At 43.8% G+C, this 20099-nt stretch overlaps 1 protein-coding gene across 2 annotated transcripts in view; it reads right to left on the reverse strand.

The window, feature by feature from the left end:
* Positions 1–1806: 1806 nt before the first annotated feature.
* hook3 (hook microtubule-tethering protein 3) overlaps positions 1807–20099 on the reverse strand; it is a 21577-nt gene continuing 3284 nt past the window's right edge. Inside the window, exons 4-24 of one of the 2 annotated variants that reach the window (XM_067405466.1) lie at positions 17832–17917; positions 17059–17131; positions 16926–16976; positions 16679–16811; positions 14546–14613; positions 14382–14444; positions 14218–14301; positions 10976–11139; positions 8627–8767; positions 8354–8555; positions 8149–8259; positions 7763–7847; positions 7605–7674; positions 7286–7426; positions 6586–6673; positions 5044–5078; positions 4874–4956; positions 4393–4493; positions 4160–4264; positions 3990–4061; positions 1807–3661 (exon numbers count right to left, since the gene is read on the reverse strand). In XM_067405466.1, the coding sequence (XP_067261567.1) occupies positions 3521–3661; positions 3990–4061; positions 4160–4264; positions 4393–4493; positions 4874–4956; positions 5044–5078; positions 6586–6673; positions 7286–7426; positions 7605–7674; positions 7763–7847; positions 8149–8259; positions 8354–8555; positions 8627–8767; positions 10976–11139; positions 14218–14301; positions 14382–14444; positions 14546–14613; positions 16679–16811; positions 16926–16976; positions 17059–17131; positions 17832–17917 (2097 nt within the window). In that variant the 3' untranslated portion in view covers positions 1807–3520. Of the gene's footprint in view, positions 3662–3989; positions 4062–4159; positions 4265–4392; positions 4494–4873; positions 4957–5043; positions 5079–6062; positions 6145–6585; positions 6674–7285; positions 7427–7604; positions 7675–7762; positions 7848–8148; positions 8260–8353; positions 8556–8626; positions 8768–10975; positions 11140–14217; positions 14302–14381; positions 14445–14545; positions 14614–16678; positions 16812–16925; positions 16977–17058; positions 17132–17831; positions 17918–20099 lie in introns of those variants that run through there. The other variant, XR_010896848.1, reaches the window with a different exon arrangement.

The following is a 20099-nucleotide window of genomic DNA, read 5'->3' on the forward strand; positions in this document are numbered from 1 at the left end:
CACAGCTCGAGTCCAGAAAGGACCTGCGTCTCTCAGCTGTGTTTTTAATTAAAGCGTCAGCGGGACGAAAGCGAGGCTGAGAGCCAGACAACAGCAGTCGAGGAGATCGTCAATAAGCGCTTTGTGTTGTCGTCAGCTACAGGTCATTTGAAATTAAAATCCCAGCGTTTCATAAATGCACACATTGTGAGGCCAGTTTTCCTGAGGCTGGACTGATCAGAATAATTACTCGGCCACACTTTGAATGACGGCACTAATTTGTGTGGAGTGTTTGTGAAATGACATCAGTTCGGTGTCGGATTAGAGGAGGAAAGTTAAACACGCCTGTGGGCCGAACACGCGTCTGACAGCCCAAACTTAACCCTTTGTCTAATATTTATGTTCTGGCTGCATGAGAACAAACTCCACCGAGCTCGAGTGAATCTGTGCTCAATAATTCGCTCGGAGGAACCTCGAGGCCTCGCTCTTCTCACTGAACGGAAAAACTGCTCTTGTGCTCCACAGAAGAAAGACAAACGATCATTCTGGCTGAACTAACCCTGTTTAAGAGTCTCAGTTTGTAAAGGGTGTATGAATATGACCGGATGTTTTATCAGTAATGATCGTGGAAACCGTGTGAACACCTGACGAGTCTGTGGGAGTTTGAGTTTAATAAACAGAGAAGACAAACTTCATCGAATGTCATGTGAACAGAAATACATCCTGCAGATTCAGAAGATCAGATTATGACCAAGTTCTCTGTTCAAGTTTAACTGTATTGATCTAGAAGAGCGAGTTAATGACTTCAAACAAAAGCCAAGCTGTGATTCGCTGGAGGATCTGGAGATTCTGATTCTCTGACTTCAAACCTTCCATTGACAAACACAGACGAACCCAAAGTTGTTTACGATTTTCAACAATAACAGAGGAAGAACGGTGTGTAGGAGAGCCGGAGATCGTCTTCTCATGCAGGAACACTGATGTTTATCCTGCATTTGTGATGAAAAGAGTTTCAGGAAGTTTGCAGGTCGTATAGCCAAAGGAAAGGTCAAAGGTCATAATTCATTTGAGCTTTACATGTTCCACTGAAGAGACGAAGAACATGAAGAGCAGTGTTAAGTCAATGATCAGAAATGTTTTTTTAATAGTTTTAGTTAATGATAACGGTTTTGCATGACAGCAGCAGATTTAAAAGGGAATGATTTAACTTTTGTAACTTTAGTTAGTGTGTAATGTTGCTGTTTGATCATAAACAACATCTGCAAAGTTACGACACTCAAAGTTCAATGCAAAGGAGATATTTTCTTTTACAGAAACAGCTGGTAGGGAATACGAGCTTCTTCCCAGGTTAGTGACATCACAAACCCTAAAATGTACATAAACCCCGCCCCTGAGAACACACAACAAAGGGGGCGGGGTCACGTTGATCCATGTGCTCCATCAGTGTCGACTCCGGTTTGAACAATGTAAGGCTGAACACTTTCCTCATTTTGGCTGCGTGAGATTCTCCAGCTTTGTTGTTGTTGAGCTGTTAAAGCTCCGCCCTCTTCTGGAGCAGCAGCTCATTTGCATTTAAAGGGACACACACAAAAACGGCGTGTTTTTGCTCACACCCAAATAGAGGCAAATTTGACAAGCGATAATAAATGATCTGTGGGGGATTTTGATCTGAAACTTCACACACACATTCTGGAGACACCAGAGACTGATAATACATCTTGTGAAATAGGTTCCCTTTAAACTAAAACAGAAATCACTGGAGGGGAGAAATGAATATCCCTGTCAAGAGAAGAAAAGTAGATCCACAAAGGCAAAGAACAACTGTGATTTTGAAACATGAATGTTTTATACAAGCTTTATTTACAACTTGAATAACAACTGTACAGTTTTGCAGCGTCGGAAGCACAAGTTCATCAATGGAGACACATTATGAAACGCATCTAATCGGTTCTCGCCATGAACTGCTGAACGTTCCTCCAGCGTCGCACACATACAGTATGTACATATTGTATACAAGCAATATAAAACTTGGCAAATGGAACGAATGTTTGCTACTTCAGATGAAAGTTCTGATAAAATCAATCTCACACAGCAAGATCACGACTGTTTTCCTCGGTTCGAGGCGTTTGTCTGCTCATGGACGGTTGCGAGAGACCTTAAGCGTTTAACCTCTGAACTCAGTCCACAGTGATCAGAAAGCCTCAAACATTCAATCAATCGCCTCTTAAAAACAACACTAGATACTGATCGCAGACACGCGTCCGTCTCGTCCGGCAATCGCTGTGCGTTACGGGAATATTTAGTAACAGCTGATGAAGAAAAGCAGAAGATTTACTGCAGCAGTTTGTAATCATCAAAAGCACTTACTGATTCGGCATCAAATAAATAGAGTTCAACACTACGGGTAACAGACTGGGTTCGGCTCCTCCGTCATTCGCTCTAATGGCTGATGATGCAGTGATGACGATGAAGAGGCTCGTTTGTTCATAAAAACTACAGAAAACACTGAAACAATGATCAAAGCAACTAAACAGACGTGAGGAACTTCATCCGTCTTTAAAGCGTAACAGTCGAAGCTCGCGCTCTTCTGCCCGATGATTGACGCGCGCCGGCCCCGCCCACTTCTGATCGGTGCGCGAGACCAGAGCATTCTGGGACAGCATGGGTTAGTTAGTGTGCAGCGATGGGTTAAACTGCTCAAATCACTGTCAGTCATGCAGCCCCGCCCCCTGATGTCATGCAGCCCCGCCCCCTGCCGCTCATGCTTTAACATCACTGTGAAAGAGAGAGATTGACAGGTGTCAGTCACAGATTCAGCAGCGAGCGTCCGCTGAGCGTCACTGGAGTCGCGGTTCCTCGTCCAACACGCCCGATTCAACATCAGAGTTTTAATTTTTTTTTAATATTTGGCCTGTAAAACTGATGTTCTTCCTCAGTGTTTCTGTCTGTCTGTCACAAACATCTAAACATTCTTAAATCAAGATGCCTTTACTGGAGAAGAGAAATGACTGAAGATATAAAGACTCGATTAATGAAAAATGCATGAAAATGAAGCGGGTTTGTGCTGCTGAGGAACAGCGTCACGTTTCGAAGGACTCGTGTGACGACAGCAGACGCGGCAGACAGCAGCTGTGAGTCTGTATTAAGGCATCGGGAATGAATCAACCAAAACAAACAACAGGAAGCGCCTCTAAATGTCACGACGACCTACACAAGAAACAAACATATGGTGCAACATGTAGCTCTTTCAATGCATAGATAATAAAGAGGACAGCGTAATGTGTAGCAAATAAAAACACTCAAAAGTCTCCTGTGCGTCGATAATAACCCTTAAAATACTGCAAAGCCTCCTTTAAAAAGTGTCCGATGGGAAATTACACGTTTGTTGGGAGTGTGTTGATTAATTAATGCTGATATAATTAAAGCGAGCGGGAGCGTCCAGAGACCCTGATTCATCAGATGGGCAGAGAGGAGGAAGAGGACATTAAGGGGTGGAGTCGGGCATCCTGATTGGCTGTGCTGAGGTCGCCGTGGAGACGCTCTACCTGGCTGCGGTGGGCTGCACGTGGCCCGGATACGACCGTCTGGTGCTGGTGGCCTGTCTCTGCCGGGCCAGGAAGGACTGACCCGAGCCGGTGCTGGCCAACCGATCCTCCGCCGCTTTCTTCTGCAGAGCCATTCCCTGAAACACACGTCATGTGGTTATTTTCCTGCTCATCACTGTGTTGTGTAGAGCTGACGTGACTGATGTGGAGACTAGTGTTCAGCGTTTAAACTTTCATATCCGTCACAGACAAACTCGAGCTGAGCCTGGTGTAACAGCGCCACCTAGTGCATTACATCCATACTGTTGAGCAGTGTGTGTCGGTGTGTGTCGGTGTGTGTCGTGAGCAGTGTGTGTCGTGAGCAGTGTGTGTCGTGAGCAGTGTGTGTCGGTGTGTGTCGGTGTGTGTCCTGAGCAGTGTGTGTCGTGAGCAGTGTGTGTCGGTGTGTGTCGTGTTGATACACACCATGTTGTACCAGGCAGATACAATGAGTTTCTCCTCCTGGTCTCTCTGAGACTTTGTCTTGTCGTACTCCTTCTGCACAGACAAACACAGAACAGTCACATAACAGCGTGTGTGTGTGTGTGTGTGTGTGTGTGTGTGTGTGTGTGTGTGTGTGTGTGTGTGTGTGTGACCTCGAGCGAGTGCAGCATCCTCTCGCGCTCCTGCAGCTGGTTCTTCAGGGCCTGAACTTCAGGAGCAGAACCCTGATTCTGTTTGGGGTCCAGCGTACGGATGACCTGCACACAAACACACAACATCAGCATCACACACACACTTACACACACTCACTCACTCACTCATACACTCACTCACAGATACTCACACACACACACACACTCACACACACACACAGTGTCAGACGTACGCTCTTGGCTTTCTCCAGGTATTTCTTGTATCTCTCCTCCATCTGTTTCATATCTTCATCTTTCTTCTTCAGCGCGTCCTCCAGCTCTTCAATCCTCTGAGCTGAAATGATTCAACACACTCTCGTTTAAACGAACTGCAGCACACACACGTTTACATGTATACACTGCAGAAAATCATGTTCTTCCTCAGTGTTTGTCGTGTTTTTCAGCACAAACATCTAAACATTCTTAAATCAAGATCCGTTTATTTGACGTTGTACATCGAGGACGTTGTCATGTCGCTGGGTAAAGAGTCGTCCGTGTCCTCGTGCGCTCTTACTAGTGCCGAATTCATGCACACGACATACTGATTCAGCACCCAGTGAGCCGATCGAGACGCGCCCCTAACATTGACACATTTTTCATTATTTGAGTCTTAATATCTTCAGTCATTTCTCTTCTCCAGTAAATGCATGTTTGTGTGTTGATCACGAGTCTCACCGCTGGAACTGTGTTTGTTCTCCAGCTCCTCGATCTCTGCGCTCTTCTCCTGAAGCTGGTTACTGGCGTCCCTTAATTTATCTCTAAAGACCAAGAAGAATCACACACTCTATCACTCATGATGAAGTCCGTCACTGTGATAAACACCATCAATATCTGCTGATACTCACAGATGTTCCTGAAGCTTCCTCTTCAATAACACCGTCTGAAGAAGAAGAAGATGATGTTAAAGTAGGTCCAACACAAACTCTCTGTCACGATGCATTAAAGTGAAACACCGCAGCGCCTCCTGCTGGACACACACCGCATTCACACACTGCAGCGCCACGAGCCCTTCACAGTGATCACTACTGAGTGCTGAAGAGAGCCGGACGTCGTTCACACTGCAGTGATCCAGCAGAGGGCGCTGACGAGCTCAAAATCACCAGCAACCAACACCAGACAAACACACAGAGGATAATGTTTCATATAAACACTGTACGAATGTGATCAGATTATAGTTATGAAGCAGCTGACCAGTGGGTTAGTGAGGTCGACTAGTGATTTTATGTGTTATTTGTAGTTTTGAGAGCAATAAACATGAACCAGCGGACTAGTTGTTCAGTCAACCTGCTGTGAAGATTAAACACCTGTAGAGGCTACTATAATAAATATAACTTTACTCTGTATTGGCATAAACCTCATCAGTGTAACTCTTTATGGAAATCAAACTCAAGTGTGGCTGAAAACGCAGTTCAGGACGATTCAAACACCTGATCATCTGAGCAACAGCTTCCAGATCAGCATTCAGTCTCGTGAAGCTCACATTCAACAGAAAAACCCAGCAAGAGCAGTACAAATGATCAAGGGATGGATGGATCGTGCTCAGACGACTCGTCTGGTGGATCCGGCGGCGCGTTCGCTCTGTGACACACGCGTGTGCGAGCTGCGCATGCGATCGAGCGGAGCAAACAGCCGAAAACAATCAATCACAAAGCTGCACAATGCTGGACTGTACTTACAGCAGACTGAGAGAGATTGGATGGACAGACAGAAGAGAGCAGACCTGATTCAACAGACGCCTGTCACACACACACACACACACACACACACACACACACACACACACACACACACACACACACACACACACACACACACACAGGGGATGATCAAATGAAGCAGGCGGTCAGACTAAAGTAACACACACATGTGCTTCTGGTGATGATGATGATGAGGACGATGATGATGGCATCACCCGGCAGGACGACCAATGGCAAGCCTGGATCATGCTACATCATGAGTGACATCACAGTGAAGAGAAAGAGGTTAGTGAAGACACACGGCAGGGCGTTAGTGCGACACACACGCGTGATGGAGCCGTGACACAGTCAGGTGTGTGTTAGACCGGGGTCACTATCGTTAAACTAACAAAAACATTGTTGTTCACTGAAATAAAGCTGAAAGAAAATATATATTTTTTTAAAATTATAAAGTTGAAATAAGTTTAGGTTGAAGAAGTGTTCAGAATCACAAGAATGTCAAATGCAGCAGCTCTGGTTTGACTCTCCAGCGCTTTGATCTCTTTAGGAACCGTTGTGCAGATAAGCCGTGTCTGGTCATGTGGTGTGTGAGGCATGCGTTAGTGAACATGGACGACGCTTTCGGCTCCATCAGACACTCAGATCAGCAGCACGACTAACTCTACTGACGTCACGAAACGCTCGACTCACGTCATCTGCTTTGGATCCGTGTTCCTGAAGAGACTTCTGCAGCTCCTCCACCTGAGACTGACCCTCCAGCAGCCTCTGATTGGCCAGCCTGACACACACACACACACACACACACACACACACACACTTCAGTTCATTCACCTGTGTAACTCTGCTGTGTGTGTGCATGTGTGTGAGAGAGTATATGCGTTTGTGAGTGAGTGTGTGTGTGTGTGTGTGTGTGAGAGTGTCCAATATTTGTATTTTGTTTTTCACAACACACACTATTTCAAAGCAGCTTTACAGAAAATCATGATGTTAATGTTTATAATGTTTTCATGTCTTATTGATCAGATTAGAGCTGAATATAGTTACATTATGAGATTAAATAAACAATTAAGCAGCTGAGATTTGATATATATATCGCTTTAAGTGAGTGAACTGTATTTACAACATTAGATGAGGATCTGTGTGATAATGGACTCTTTTCCCAGACTGTAATAAAATTCAGCAAAGCATTTATATTTTCATTCAAAAATGATTACATTAAATTACAGTAAATAGTCAAGCTGCTGTTTCTAACAGTTATTCTTCATGTTTTTCCTCTTTTGAGAGTCACAGACATGCTAATGTGGATCGTTTTTGCTGTTGGATCAAAAGGAAAGGTAAATTATATTTGTTGTAGTCTCAGTTCAGCACTACAGACATCTAAAGCGGTCACCTGTTCTCGGTCTCCAGCTCGTTCTTCCTGCTGTTGGCGTCCTCCAGTAAACTCTGCAGCAGCGCGATCTGCTCGTTATCAGAGCCCTCCTGAGCCAGCTTCAGCATCTTATTCTCGTGCTGCAGGCGAATCAAACGCTCCCTGACAACCCAAAACACAAACACACGAATCAACAACACATGATGACCATTAACTAAAGCCTGACGAGTGTTTAACGCTGGACACATGAACCAGCCGAACCTCTCAAACACATGAAGACTAAAGTGAAGCACAATAAAGATCCAGTCTGAGAGTCCTTCATATACTGTATTTCACCTACCGAATCTCTGGTGTGATGATTTCTGCAGCCAGCGAATCAGACGGCTCGTTACTGCACAGCGGCACCAAACCTGATGAAACACGAGTGATCAGATCAACCAATTAAATATAAATATAATAAGTATACTCAATTAAATATTATTTTAAAGTCTGAATCACCTGAGGTCAGCTGAGACTCTTGAGCTTTGACACACTTCAGCTCCTCGATGGTCTCCTTCAGAGAGTCTCGCTCCGTCCTCATCCGCTACAGACGCACAAACAACATGAATAAAACTGAGCCGTCTTGAGCTCTTATTTACAGACAGGAGATGAAGATGACACAGACTAGAAGAAGAACAGGATCTGTGCACTAGTGACTAAAATAACAAGAGAAGAGAGCAATGAAAATATATAAAGTTCAGATGCTGTGCTTCAGGAAGCCCCTGCAGATACGCTCGTTCATATCTCATCATTTCTGCAGCCGCTTCCTGTTTCAGCACAGTTAAACCTTAATAACGCGAGCTTCGGTTTGAGCTCCTCATGATTAAATCAAGCTGTCTTCTTACATCTTTCTCTTTCTGAAGCGAGTCGACTTTCTCCTTCACTCGTTTATACTCAAACTCCATCTTGTCGGCTTTCTTGGACTCCTCCGAGAGCTTGTTCTGAAGCTCCACCACCTGAAACACAAGGCAGGCGTCCATTACAGCGGCTCGATGCCATTCGTCAGATCAATATTTCGGCGCATGACAAATACGGTTGGTCTCCTCACACCTGTCTCTTGTAGGTCTCCAGCTGTCCTCGAGCGGCGTTGGCCTTGCGCAGGTCTTCCTCCAGCGTGACGGTGTTCTGCATGTAGCTGGTGTTCTTCTCCTCCAGCAGCTTCACCTGCCGCCTCAGATCGCCCAGATCCTCCAGCTTCTTCTTGTACGCCTCCACCTGCCCCTCCAGCTTGGACACCTTATCAGACGAGTGCCTGAAACACACACACAGGGTTCAGAGTTCATCCTCAGTGCGTGTGCGGCGCGTCTCAGGTCTGCGTCTCACCTCAGCACGTCCATCTCGTCTTTCAGCGACTGCGCCTCCTCTGCCAGAGAGGTCAGCTCCTCATTCTGACCTCTGACCTCCAGCAGCTCCTTCTCCAGCTCCTCACAGCGGATGCGATAATCGTCCTTAGCTGCCTCCAATCTGACACACACACACACACACACACACACACACACACACAACAGATCATTTAAACCATAACAAATGTTTGCAGATCAATATTTCAGAGCATAACAAATATTGCATGGAAGATAAATTAAATATTTTCCAGACAGGAAGCAAAAATAAAACATCAATAAAGTCTCAATACAGCCAGATTATTCTTACATTGGTACTAAAAATACTTTCATAAATCTATAAATACTGTACAACACACTTCTTATTTAAATAATATATCAAATATTATTTTAAATATAAACAATATAGTTTTGTTGTTTTAAATTACAATAATGAGAATGATGAATCTGCCTTATGGAAATGTTCCTTCATTCACAATCATCTTAATCAATGTTTAATCACATACACCATAAAGACAGAGTTCAATCACATGACAGAATCACATGACACACGTGAGGTTCCAGTGTCATACACACCAGGGCGCTGTGAAATCTGCTTTATTTTTAACACAAATTCTGCGTTTTTTCCATTTGAATTGTTCTGGATTCCATTTTTAAAAGGTTTATTCAAATTTTAATAATAACAAAGGATGTATAATCAATTTAAATAATAAAACTTTAACAATTTAATCATTTATTACACTTTTAACAATAATAATGCCCTGTGAAATGTGTTTTATGTGCTGTGCGTTTTCATTTTTCCTGATGCTGTTTTATGATTTAATATGAACTAACGCAAATCAAATCAATGCATAAAACTTTAATATTTTAATTATTCTTTTAAAATGAAATTTGAACAATTCCTTTTATCTTTTGGCTCCACAGCAGAGGTTTAGAGTGTAATGTTTTAATAAAATTAATCATTATTATTATTATTATTATCGCAGAAATCATAGGGCCCTGATGCACTGCAAACATGATGATCTTCCTCAGTGTTTGTCTGGTTTTCCATTTACTGGAGAAGAGAAATGACTGAAGATATGAAGACTTGTTTAATGAACAAGATTATTTTTCTGACTCCATTGGCAGATATTTGTTCTTGTTTTAAGCAAAATCTCACTTCATTTGAATACATTTTTCATTAATCGAGTCTTAATATCTTCAGTCATCTCTCTTCTTCAGTAAATGTATCTTGATTTAAGAATGTTTAGATGTTTTCAAGGAAAACAAGTCAAACATACTAAGGATGAACATCATTGACAGTGCAGATCTACTGACTGATTCACATGTGACTGAGGTCCAGTTTACAGCTGGTATCAAGATGTGTTTTGGCCAATCGGATCACGTGAATGCGGACGACACTTACGATCACTTCCAGAGTCGAACACGCATTCGACCGGATCGTGTTCGTGGTGTAGATGCTCATGTGGCCGCATGTGTTCGAACAGCCACTACTGACACAATAAACATTAAGGGAAGTGGACAAAAGAGCCGGATTATAACAACGGATGTAAACAGGAATGTCTCTCTCTCAACTACTTGTGATCCGATCGACCAAACCGCATCTTAATACCAGGTGTAAACAGGGCCTGAAAGATGACCATGTGACGTTCATTCGGACACAGTGATAATAACGGTGATTTGACTGACACCCCGCTGGATTCATTCAGTGTGTGCGACAGAATTCAACAGTAACGCAGAGAGTCCGTGTCCCTGAGCCCGTGCGTGTGCTTTAATGCAGATCCGCACCCTTCAGACGCCCCGGTGCCCGTCAGATCTCCCAGTGTGCCCAGCGTTACCTCCACTGGGGCAGCTGAGAGGGCAGAGGCAGGCAGTGCCAGCTCAACTGAGACTCGTCCAGAGCGCTCGTCCTGTCATTGAACATTACCACATGATGACCTCACTTCCTCATTCGCTGATAACAGCTGACGCTCAGAGGAATCACGGTTAGGATCATGTGACACTGAAGATGCTGAAAATTCAGCTTTGATCACAGGAATAAATTACACTTTACTATATATTCACATAGAAAACATTTAAACCGTAATAATATTTCACTGTTTTACTGTATTTTTGATTACATTAAGAGGCTTCTGAATTATTCCAAACTTTTGACCGCTGATCATTTCGTTTCTTGACAGCCGCAAATGAATGAATCACATCACTGTGCGGGAGAACTGTTTACAGGGACTATAAAGGGAACGTAATTATTTGCGACTTTAATCGTTTCCGTCGTTTTATCAAAGCTACAGGAGTCTGTGCGTTACACTGATTTAACCCCACGTTTCCTCACCTGAAGGTCTCCTCCTGCAGCTGCTCCAGCTGCGTCTGAAGCTGCAGGTGTCTGCGTCCCGCCGGGCTGTTCAGATCCTCGATGGAGTCCGACTGGTTGAGCCGCTCCATCAGCACCTGGTTCTCCGCCAGCAGACTGCTCTTCTCCTCCTGCAGAGCCGCCACCTTCAGCACAGACAGAGAGAGAGTCACAGACGGCCGGATCAGAGCCGGTGCTGCCGATGTGGAGCTTCTTCTCTCTGAACTTCTACAAACATGTGTGATCTTCTCAACCAGATGTTTGTTACTGAAAACGGGCCTTGAGTCAGTACACTCTTAACTGTCTGTGTGACACTTTATTGCCTTTTCTCTATCACATATTTTACTTTTCATAAATTAGGCATTATTTTAAAGCTCATCCTGTGAAAACAGTTTTGAAATCAGACTGTTACCATAGCAAAGATACTTTAAACATTGGTAACACTTTATTTTAGGGTTCTTTAGTTGCTTATTAGTATGCATATTACTAGAATAGTGGCTGTTTATTAGTACTTAAGCACATATTAATTGTATGACCTTATTCTACATTCTTAATCCTGCCCAATACCTAAACTTAACTACCCTACTAACTATTAATAAGCAGTAAATTAGGAGTTTATTGAGTGAAAAGTCATCAAATTTGGAACACGGCTTTGATTTTAAAGCAAATTTTATGTAAGTTTTTTTCCACCAATAAATAAACTCACACAATAACAAAAATATATTACGCAACTCCGACTTTATTTCACGCAACTCCGACTTTATTTCACGCAACTCCGACTTTATATCCCGCAACTCCGACTTTATATCCCGCAACTCCGACTTTATATCCCGCAACTCCGACTTTATATCCCGCAACTCCGACTTTATATCCCGCAACTCCGACTTTATATCCCGCAACTCCGACTTTATATCCCGCAACTCCGACTTTATATCCCGCAACTCCGACTTTATATCCCGCAACTCCGACTTTATATCCCGCAACTCCGACTTTATATCCCGCAACTCCGACTTTATATCCCGCAACTCCGACTTTATATCCCGCAACTCCGACTTTATATCCCGCAACTCCGACTTTATATCCCGCAACTCCGACTTTATATCCCGCAACTCCGACTTTATATCCCGCAACTCCGACTTTATATCCCGCAACTCCGACTTTATATCCCGCAACTCCGACTTTATATCCCGCAACTCCGACTTTATATCCCGCAACTCCGACTTTATATCCCGCAACTCCGACTTTATATCCCGCAACTCCGACTTTATATCCCGCAACTCCGACTTTATATCCCGCAACTCCGACTTTATATCCCGCAACTCCGACTTTATATCCCGCAACTCCGACTTTATATCCCGCAACTCCGACTTTATATCCCGCAACTCCGACTTTATATCCCGCAACTCCGACTTTATATCCCGCAACTCCGACTTTATATCCCGCAACTCCGACTTTATATCCCGCAACTCCGACTTTATATCCCGCAACTCCGACTTTATATCCCGCAACTCCGACTTTATATCCCGCAACTCCGACTTTATATCCCGCAACTCCGACTTTATATCCCGCAACTCCGACTTTATATCCCGCAACTCCGACTTTATATCCCGCAACTCCGACTTTATATCCCGCAACTCCGACTTTATATCCCGCAACTCCGACTTTATATCCCGCAACTCCGACTTTATATCCCGCAACTCCGACTTTATATCCCGCAACTCCGACTTTATATCCCGCAACTCCGACTTTATATCCCGCAACTCCGACTTTATATCCCGCAACTCCGACTTTATATCCCGCAACTCCGACTTTATATCCCGCAACTCCGACTTTATATCCCGCAACTCCGACTTTATATCCCGCAACTCCGACTTTATATCCCGCAACTCCGACTTTATATCCCGCAACTCCGACTTTATATCCCGCAACTCCGACTTTATATCCCGCAACTCCGACTTTATATCCCGCAACTCCGACTTTATATCCCGCAACTCCGACTTTATATCCCGCAACTCCGACTTTATATCCCGCAACTCCGACTTTATATCTCGCAACTCCGACTTTATATCTCGCAACTCCGACTTTATATCTCGCAACTCCGACTTTATATCTCGCAACTCCGACTTTATTTCACGCAATTAAGAGAAAAAAACAATCAGAATTGTGAGAAGTCGCAATTAACTTTTTTTATTTTTTATTTCATGGCGGAAACAAGTTTCCATAAATTTTAGAGTCCAAATTATTTTGTACAATATAGATTTTGCATGGAATAAAAACATTTAATTCAGTACATTTGCTGTACAGTAATTACAGTACTTTTTTACAATAATCTGCTTGCATTAGCTCAGTATTCACAGCATTCATGAATTAAAATAATTTCAGTTCAGTTCTAAGATCAGATATAAGGGTGACAGTTAACAGGTCAAATACACTTCACTTGCTATCAAAGCATGTTTTCAGTGAAATTATTCTCTAAATGGATCTAATTTTTTAAAGCAGACGTACAGACGTATGCATTAAACTCATGTGTATAATCAATAATAGGCATCATGCGGCACAGGGTGGGGCGAAGCAGCGGTGAACTCTGAACTCTGGGTAGTTTCGCTGCAGGATGGATCTATCATCCATGTGTACAGATATGAAGCGCTACAGTCAGCTGAGGACGGGCTGATTGGATGTGCCGCCCGTGGTGGCGTCTAGAGTTGCCATGGGAACCACAGGGCAGTGTCACATGACTAAGGATCAGCCTATGGGGTGATGGCACTGAACACACACACACACACAGAGAGTTTAACACCCTGCACACTACTCAGGGATGTTTTAAAGCAGACAGCGAATTCAGCAACGAGTGAGAGCAGAAGAAAAGAGACATTTACCCTCTCGTCTAGATCAATACATTCTAACCTCAGTCTATCTCGCTCCTCTTGGACGAGGTACGCCTTTGAAAGCAAGGCAGAGGAGGAGAGGTTACCACATCAACAACACACACCGAACACCTCACACACCTGAAGACTGCACCGTTACATCCACTAAAATATCACAGACATCTACAACATCTGATCAGTTAAACAGGAGAGAATCTGTTGACGATGCATCATTTAGTGAACATCACACTTCTTACATCTACTCAGATGAACCTACAAACTACATGAAGGTGGTGTGAATCGATACAAGCGTCCGGATTAGTGACGTTCAGACGCAGTCGATGAGACGCGCGTCTTTACCTGCATGTCGAGCTCATGGCACCTCTGAGCGATCTCCTCTTTAGTGGCCAGAGCGTCGTTCAGGTCCTCCACCGTCTTCTTCAACTGATCGAGAGAGGAAAAACACTTCAGGCATTTCTAACGGTGGGTTTATCATCAATAACTGAGCTCCAGATCCACCGTACCTGCCGGTCCAGATCCACATACGAGTCGTTTCCTGCGGACACGGGCGTCTCTTTGCTCATGAGCTGCAGACACACGATTAAACATGTTAAAGACACAAACAGCAGCCTGTAACACACACACACACACACACAGAGCACATCCATGACACGCGAGAGATGCTGACCTCTTGGATGGCGGTCATGACCACGTGCTGGACCGACTCCTCCATCATCATGATGGTCTGGATGTATTCTGGAAACAAGATCACAACACAACGTCAAAGAATACTCAAATAAAATGTATCACAGTTTCCACAAAAATATGAAGGAGCAATCTTCCTTCATCCCCTTCAACACTCACTCACTCACACACACACACTCACTCACACACTCACTCACACACTCACTCACACACTCACTCACACACTCACTCACACACTCACTCACACACTCACTCACACACTCACTCACACACTCACTCACACACTCACTCACACACTCACTCACACACTCACTCACACACTCACTCACACACTCACTCACACACTCACTCACACACTCACTCACACACTCACACACACACTCACACACACACTCACACACTCACTCACACACTCACTCACACACTCACTCACACACTCACACACTCACTCACACACTCACTCACACACTCACACACTCACTCACACACTCACTCACACACTCACACACTCACTCACACACTCACACACTCACTCACACACTCACTCACACACACTCACTCACACACTCACACACTCACTCACACACTCACTCACACACTCACACACTCACTCACACACTCACACACTCACACACTCACTCACACACTCACACACTCACTCACACACTCACTCACACACTCACTCACACACTCACACACTCACTCACACACTCACTCACACACTCACTCACACACTCACACACACACTCACACACTCACTCACACACTCACACACTCACTCACACACTCACTCACACACTCACTCACACACTCACTCACACACTCACTCACACACTCACTCACACACTCACTCACACACTCACTCACACACTCACTCACACACTCAACTCACACACTCACTCAAAAACTCACTCACACACTCACTCACACACTCACTCACACACTCACTCACACACTCACTCACACACTCACTCACACACTCACTCACACACTCACTCACACACTCACTCACACACTCACTCACACACTCACTCACACACTCACTCACACACTCACTCACACACTCACTCACACACTCACTCACACACTCACTCACACACTCACTCACACACTCACTCACACACTCACTCACACACTCACTCACACACTCACTCACACACTCACTCACACACTCACTCACACACTCACTCACACACTCACTCACACACTCACTCACACACTCACTCACACACTCACTCACACACTCACTCACACACTCACTCACACACTCACTCACACACTCACTCACACACTCACTCACACACTCACTCACACACTCACTCACACACTCACTCACACACTCACTCACACACTCACTCACACACTCACTCACACACTCACTCACACACTCACTCACACACTCACTCACACACTCACTCACACACTCACACACACACTCACACACACACACACACACACACACTCACACACACACACTCACTCACTCACACACTCACTCACTCACACACTCACTCACACACACTCACTCACACACACTCACTCACTCACACACTCACTCACACACTCACTCACACACTCACTCACACACTCACTCACTCACACACTCACTCACACACTCACTCACACACTCACTCACACACTCACTCACACACACACACACACACACACACTCACTCACACACTCACTCACACACTCACTCACACACTCACTCACTCACTCACTCACTCACTCACTCACACTCACACACTCACTCACACACTCACTCACACACTCACTCACACACTCACTCACACACTCACTCACACACTCACTCACACACTCACTCACACACTCACACACACACTCACTCACACACTCACTCACACACTCACTCACACACTCACTCACACACTCACTCACTCACACACTCACTCACACACACACTCACACACACACTCACACACACACTCACACACACACACACACACACACACACACACACACACACACACACACACACACACACACACACACACACACACACACACACACTCACGCACACACACACACACACACACACACACACACACACACACACACTCACGCACACACACACACACACACTCACACACACACCTTGTTTCTGTTCACAGTTAACAGCACAGCCCAGGATGAGCTGCAGCATTCGGCCCAGTTCAGCTGCATCTGAATGTTCAGCGATGAGACTGACGTCTGGAAGAGTGAAATCATTGATCTGCTGCCCCAAAATCTGCAGAACCACAGACAGACAGATGGAGAGACAGAGAGGTTAGGGGTCAACTCAAGAGAAAAAATAACGCACGTATAACAACATGAACGTGTCACACAGAAAGATGCGTCTCACCTCATGGTTGTAATCCAGAATACCTTTCAATATTTTCTTTAAATTGCTGATCTGAAAAAAAAAGACGACGACATGAAAAAAACGAAAGACCCTGTAAGAAGGGCACACGCGTGTGAAGGAGAGCCGTGAGTACCTTTAACCTCCAGTTGTCTCCAACATCAGCTTTAATACGACTGATCCAAGCGTCAGTGAAATAAATGACATCACTGAGAGAGAGAGAGAGAGAGAGAGAGAGAGAGAGAGAGAGAGAGAGAGAGAGTAACATCATGTTAATGAGGGAGGGTTGATCCACAGATCACAGGGTTCATCATAAACCGTTAGAAATCTGCCAACCACTAGAGATTTTGTAATCGCGGTTACTCTCATGTGACTCTTCATGTCTAGTCAGTTTGAACTCTGAAGCGATTTTAAATCTTTCAAGAGCAGAACTCAGTTCAGCACTCGCTCTGACGGACTGCGCTCAGCGTGGAAGCACTGAACTGGCTTCCCAAACTATCAAATGCACACATTTATGTGTCAAAATGGCCGTGTTGGTGAGTATTGACGTAAACACAGGCCGTTACGAATGTAAACCGTTGCATGTGTATCAGTATATTAGACCTGTTCATTTGGTCTTAAAGTGACAGCAGCCTAATAAACTGCTGCCGTCTGTGTCATTAATGTTCATCAAACTACAAAAGCGTTCGAGAAGCTCACTCACTGCTCTTGACTGAATACTTTAAAGTATTCAAAAATGTTATAGATTTAATAAGCATCAGTGTATATTTAATTCATACAGTGATGATTATATATAGTGTTTTATTTTTATATTTTTAATGTAATCAAATTTTTTGCCATCATAACCTTACTTCTAACAAAATAACTATATAGTGATGCACATGTTGTATCTCGTCATGTGTGTCTCACATTTTCTGCAGGACTTGTGCCATGGCCAGTCCACTGGTCAGCTCGTCTACTGTCGAACATGGCGCCTCCACACCAAACGTCTGGATCTGAACACAACACAATGACAGGATCAGATTAACACCAGGAACCACAACACGAAACTGAACACTACTATACAGTAGGTGAAAAACAGTACACCAACAGAGTCGATGACAAACGAATGCACGATATATTGACCAACACATCGTATCGGCCGACAGACGTTCATTTTTAATGTATGACTGGAGTCACTTCAAACCGTAAAATACAGTTTAGTGCGACATGTACAGCACAAGTCTGTCATATAGACCTTATTTTCCAGAGAAACATGCGCACCGCCATCTTTAGAATATTGTCTTTCGAACTTCCGATTTCGCGGTAGCCCTGTATATTTCTATGGCATCGCTGTTGAAGAATAATTAGCTGATGAAGTGGATTTACGTGTTGTAGAGTTAACAAAAGTCATCATGAGCATTGTAATGTTTAAAGCGGTGCAAATGTCAGTAGAACGGGAGGATTTTAAAATGAGCAGTTCATTCATAAATACATAAGATCGCTGTGGAAATACAAGCCGGAAGCAAAAGACAACGAGCGCAGCGCTGAAAAGGGGCGGGGCTACATAAGGTCTATAAGCTACATAATATTATAATGAGAGCATTGGGACATGGCTTTCAAAGGTCAAACTTTTGTTTTGTAATCAGCTTCTCAAAAATTATATAAAAATTTAGATTTAGATGTATCGCCCAATATATCGGTTATTGGCTTTAAAATATAAAGAATTATTAGCCAAAATTCTCTTTATGGTTCATCCCGAGTGAATATTAAAGACTGCTACTGAACTTCTTGTTTTTTGATTATTAAAATTTAATTAAACAATTAAAATGAAATCCAGAAAACTTAACATGTAAAACAAGGAATTTGAGAAAAAAAAAAAAAAAAAAAAAAAATTTAATAAGGCTCTGAAAATGTAATTTTTTTAAAAAAAAATTGTAGTTAATTTGAATAAATTGTTGTTATATTGTGTAATTTACATGATTTCAATTAGTTAGAGATGCTTTTTGATTATTAAAATTTAAATTTAACCAAGAGTCCAGAAGAATTAAACTCAGGGAAAAGATGAAATCCCTTAAAAAATAAAAAATGGAATTGGAAAGAAAGGAAAGGGATTTCACAGAGCTCTAGACGAGAGACAGCAGAAATCAGACGCTGGGCTTCATCTGTTTATATCCCCGAGCGTCTGTTATTACACGAACTAACGCTGTGATCGCAGACGTCACGTGTGGAGTTGAGAAACTCGAGCTCAAGTGTCATTTCACACACAGGCTCCATTCACTTCTGCTTATGCAATGACACTTTAATCAACTAATCTGCACTAAGATTCAGATTTCTCTGTTCTGCACAGGTTTCCACGCTGGAAAGGGTTTTCTGCTTTTGATAGTTCTGGACGTTTGCAGAACAAACACAGTGAAACTCCACACTCAACACAAAGCGCTATTGTGCTGCCAGATTTCATCACTAACATCACACTAGACTCTGGACTCAGGACAGGAAGTCACACCCACGGCCTTGATCGTCTCAGGAAACAGAGAAGCAGGAAAAACAGCTGAACGACACAGACGCAGATAAAGCCCGGCTCCGATGATGTCGCGGTGACACGTGCTCCCGCAGGTTCAGCCGAAGTGTAAACAGGAAGACGGGCGTGTCAGCTGAGCTCGCGGTGACGTGTCGGCTGTGATGAGCTGCGTGAGGAATGTGTGTTGGGCGTGTGTGAGAGACGCTTCAAAGCCTTCTGGACAGTTAGCTCACTGCAAAGTGAACCTGAATACTGCAAATCTGATCCACACTGACATTATCAATTCGGATTTCATAGTGACTTTCAGGTTTTGTGAATGTAAAACTTCTGAAAAGATCTAAAGATCAAAGATAAATGAGGTTTTTTGTCTCCTAAAGAAAGAATCGACTCTGAACTGCTGAAACGAGTCGTCAGTGATTCAGTCTCACGTCTGTTTGTAACTAATTTGCATAATGCCAGCTCATTGGCTGCCAGTGAACAGCGTCTCTTGGCCCCGCCCTCAATCACTGTAGTTGTGTCTGAGACTGGAAGAGTTTGGTTCGTGTCATTCATGTCGAGAAGACCAAAGCAATACAGTAAAACATTAAATGATTACTGTTCGTATCACTGTGAATCAAGAGCTGAGATTCAGATATGCTAATGAGCGTTTGTTTTCTGACCAATCAGAGCAGAGCAGC

This window comes from Chanodichthys erythropterus, chromosome 13, assembly GCF_024489055.1.
Source record: "Chanodichthys erythropterus isolate Z2021 chromosome 13, ASM2448905v1, whole genome shotgun sequence".
Lineage (NCBI taxonomy): Eukaryota > Metazoa > Chordata > Actinopteri > Cypriniformes > Xenocyprididae > Chanodichthys > Chanodichthys erythropterus.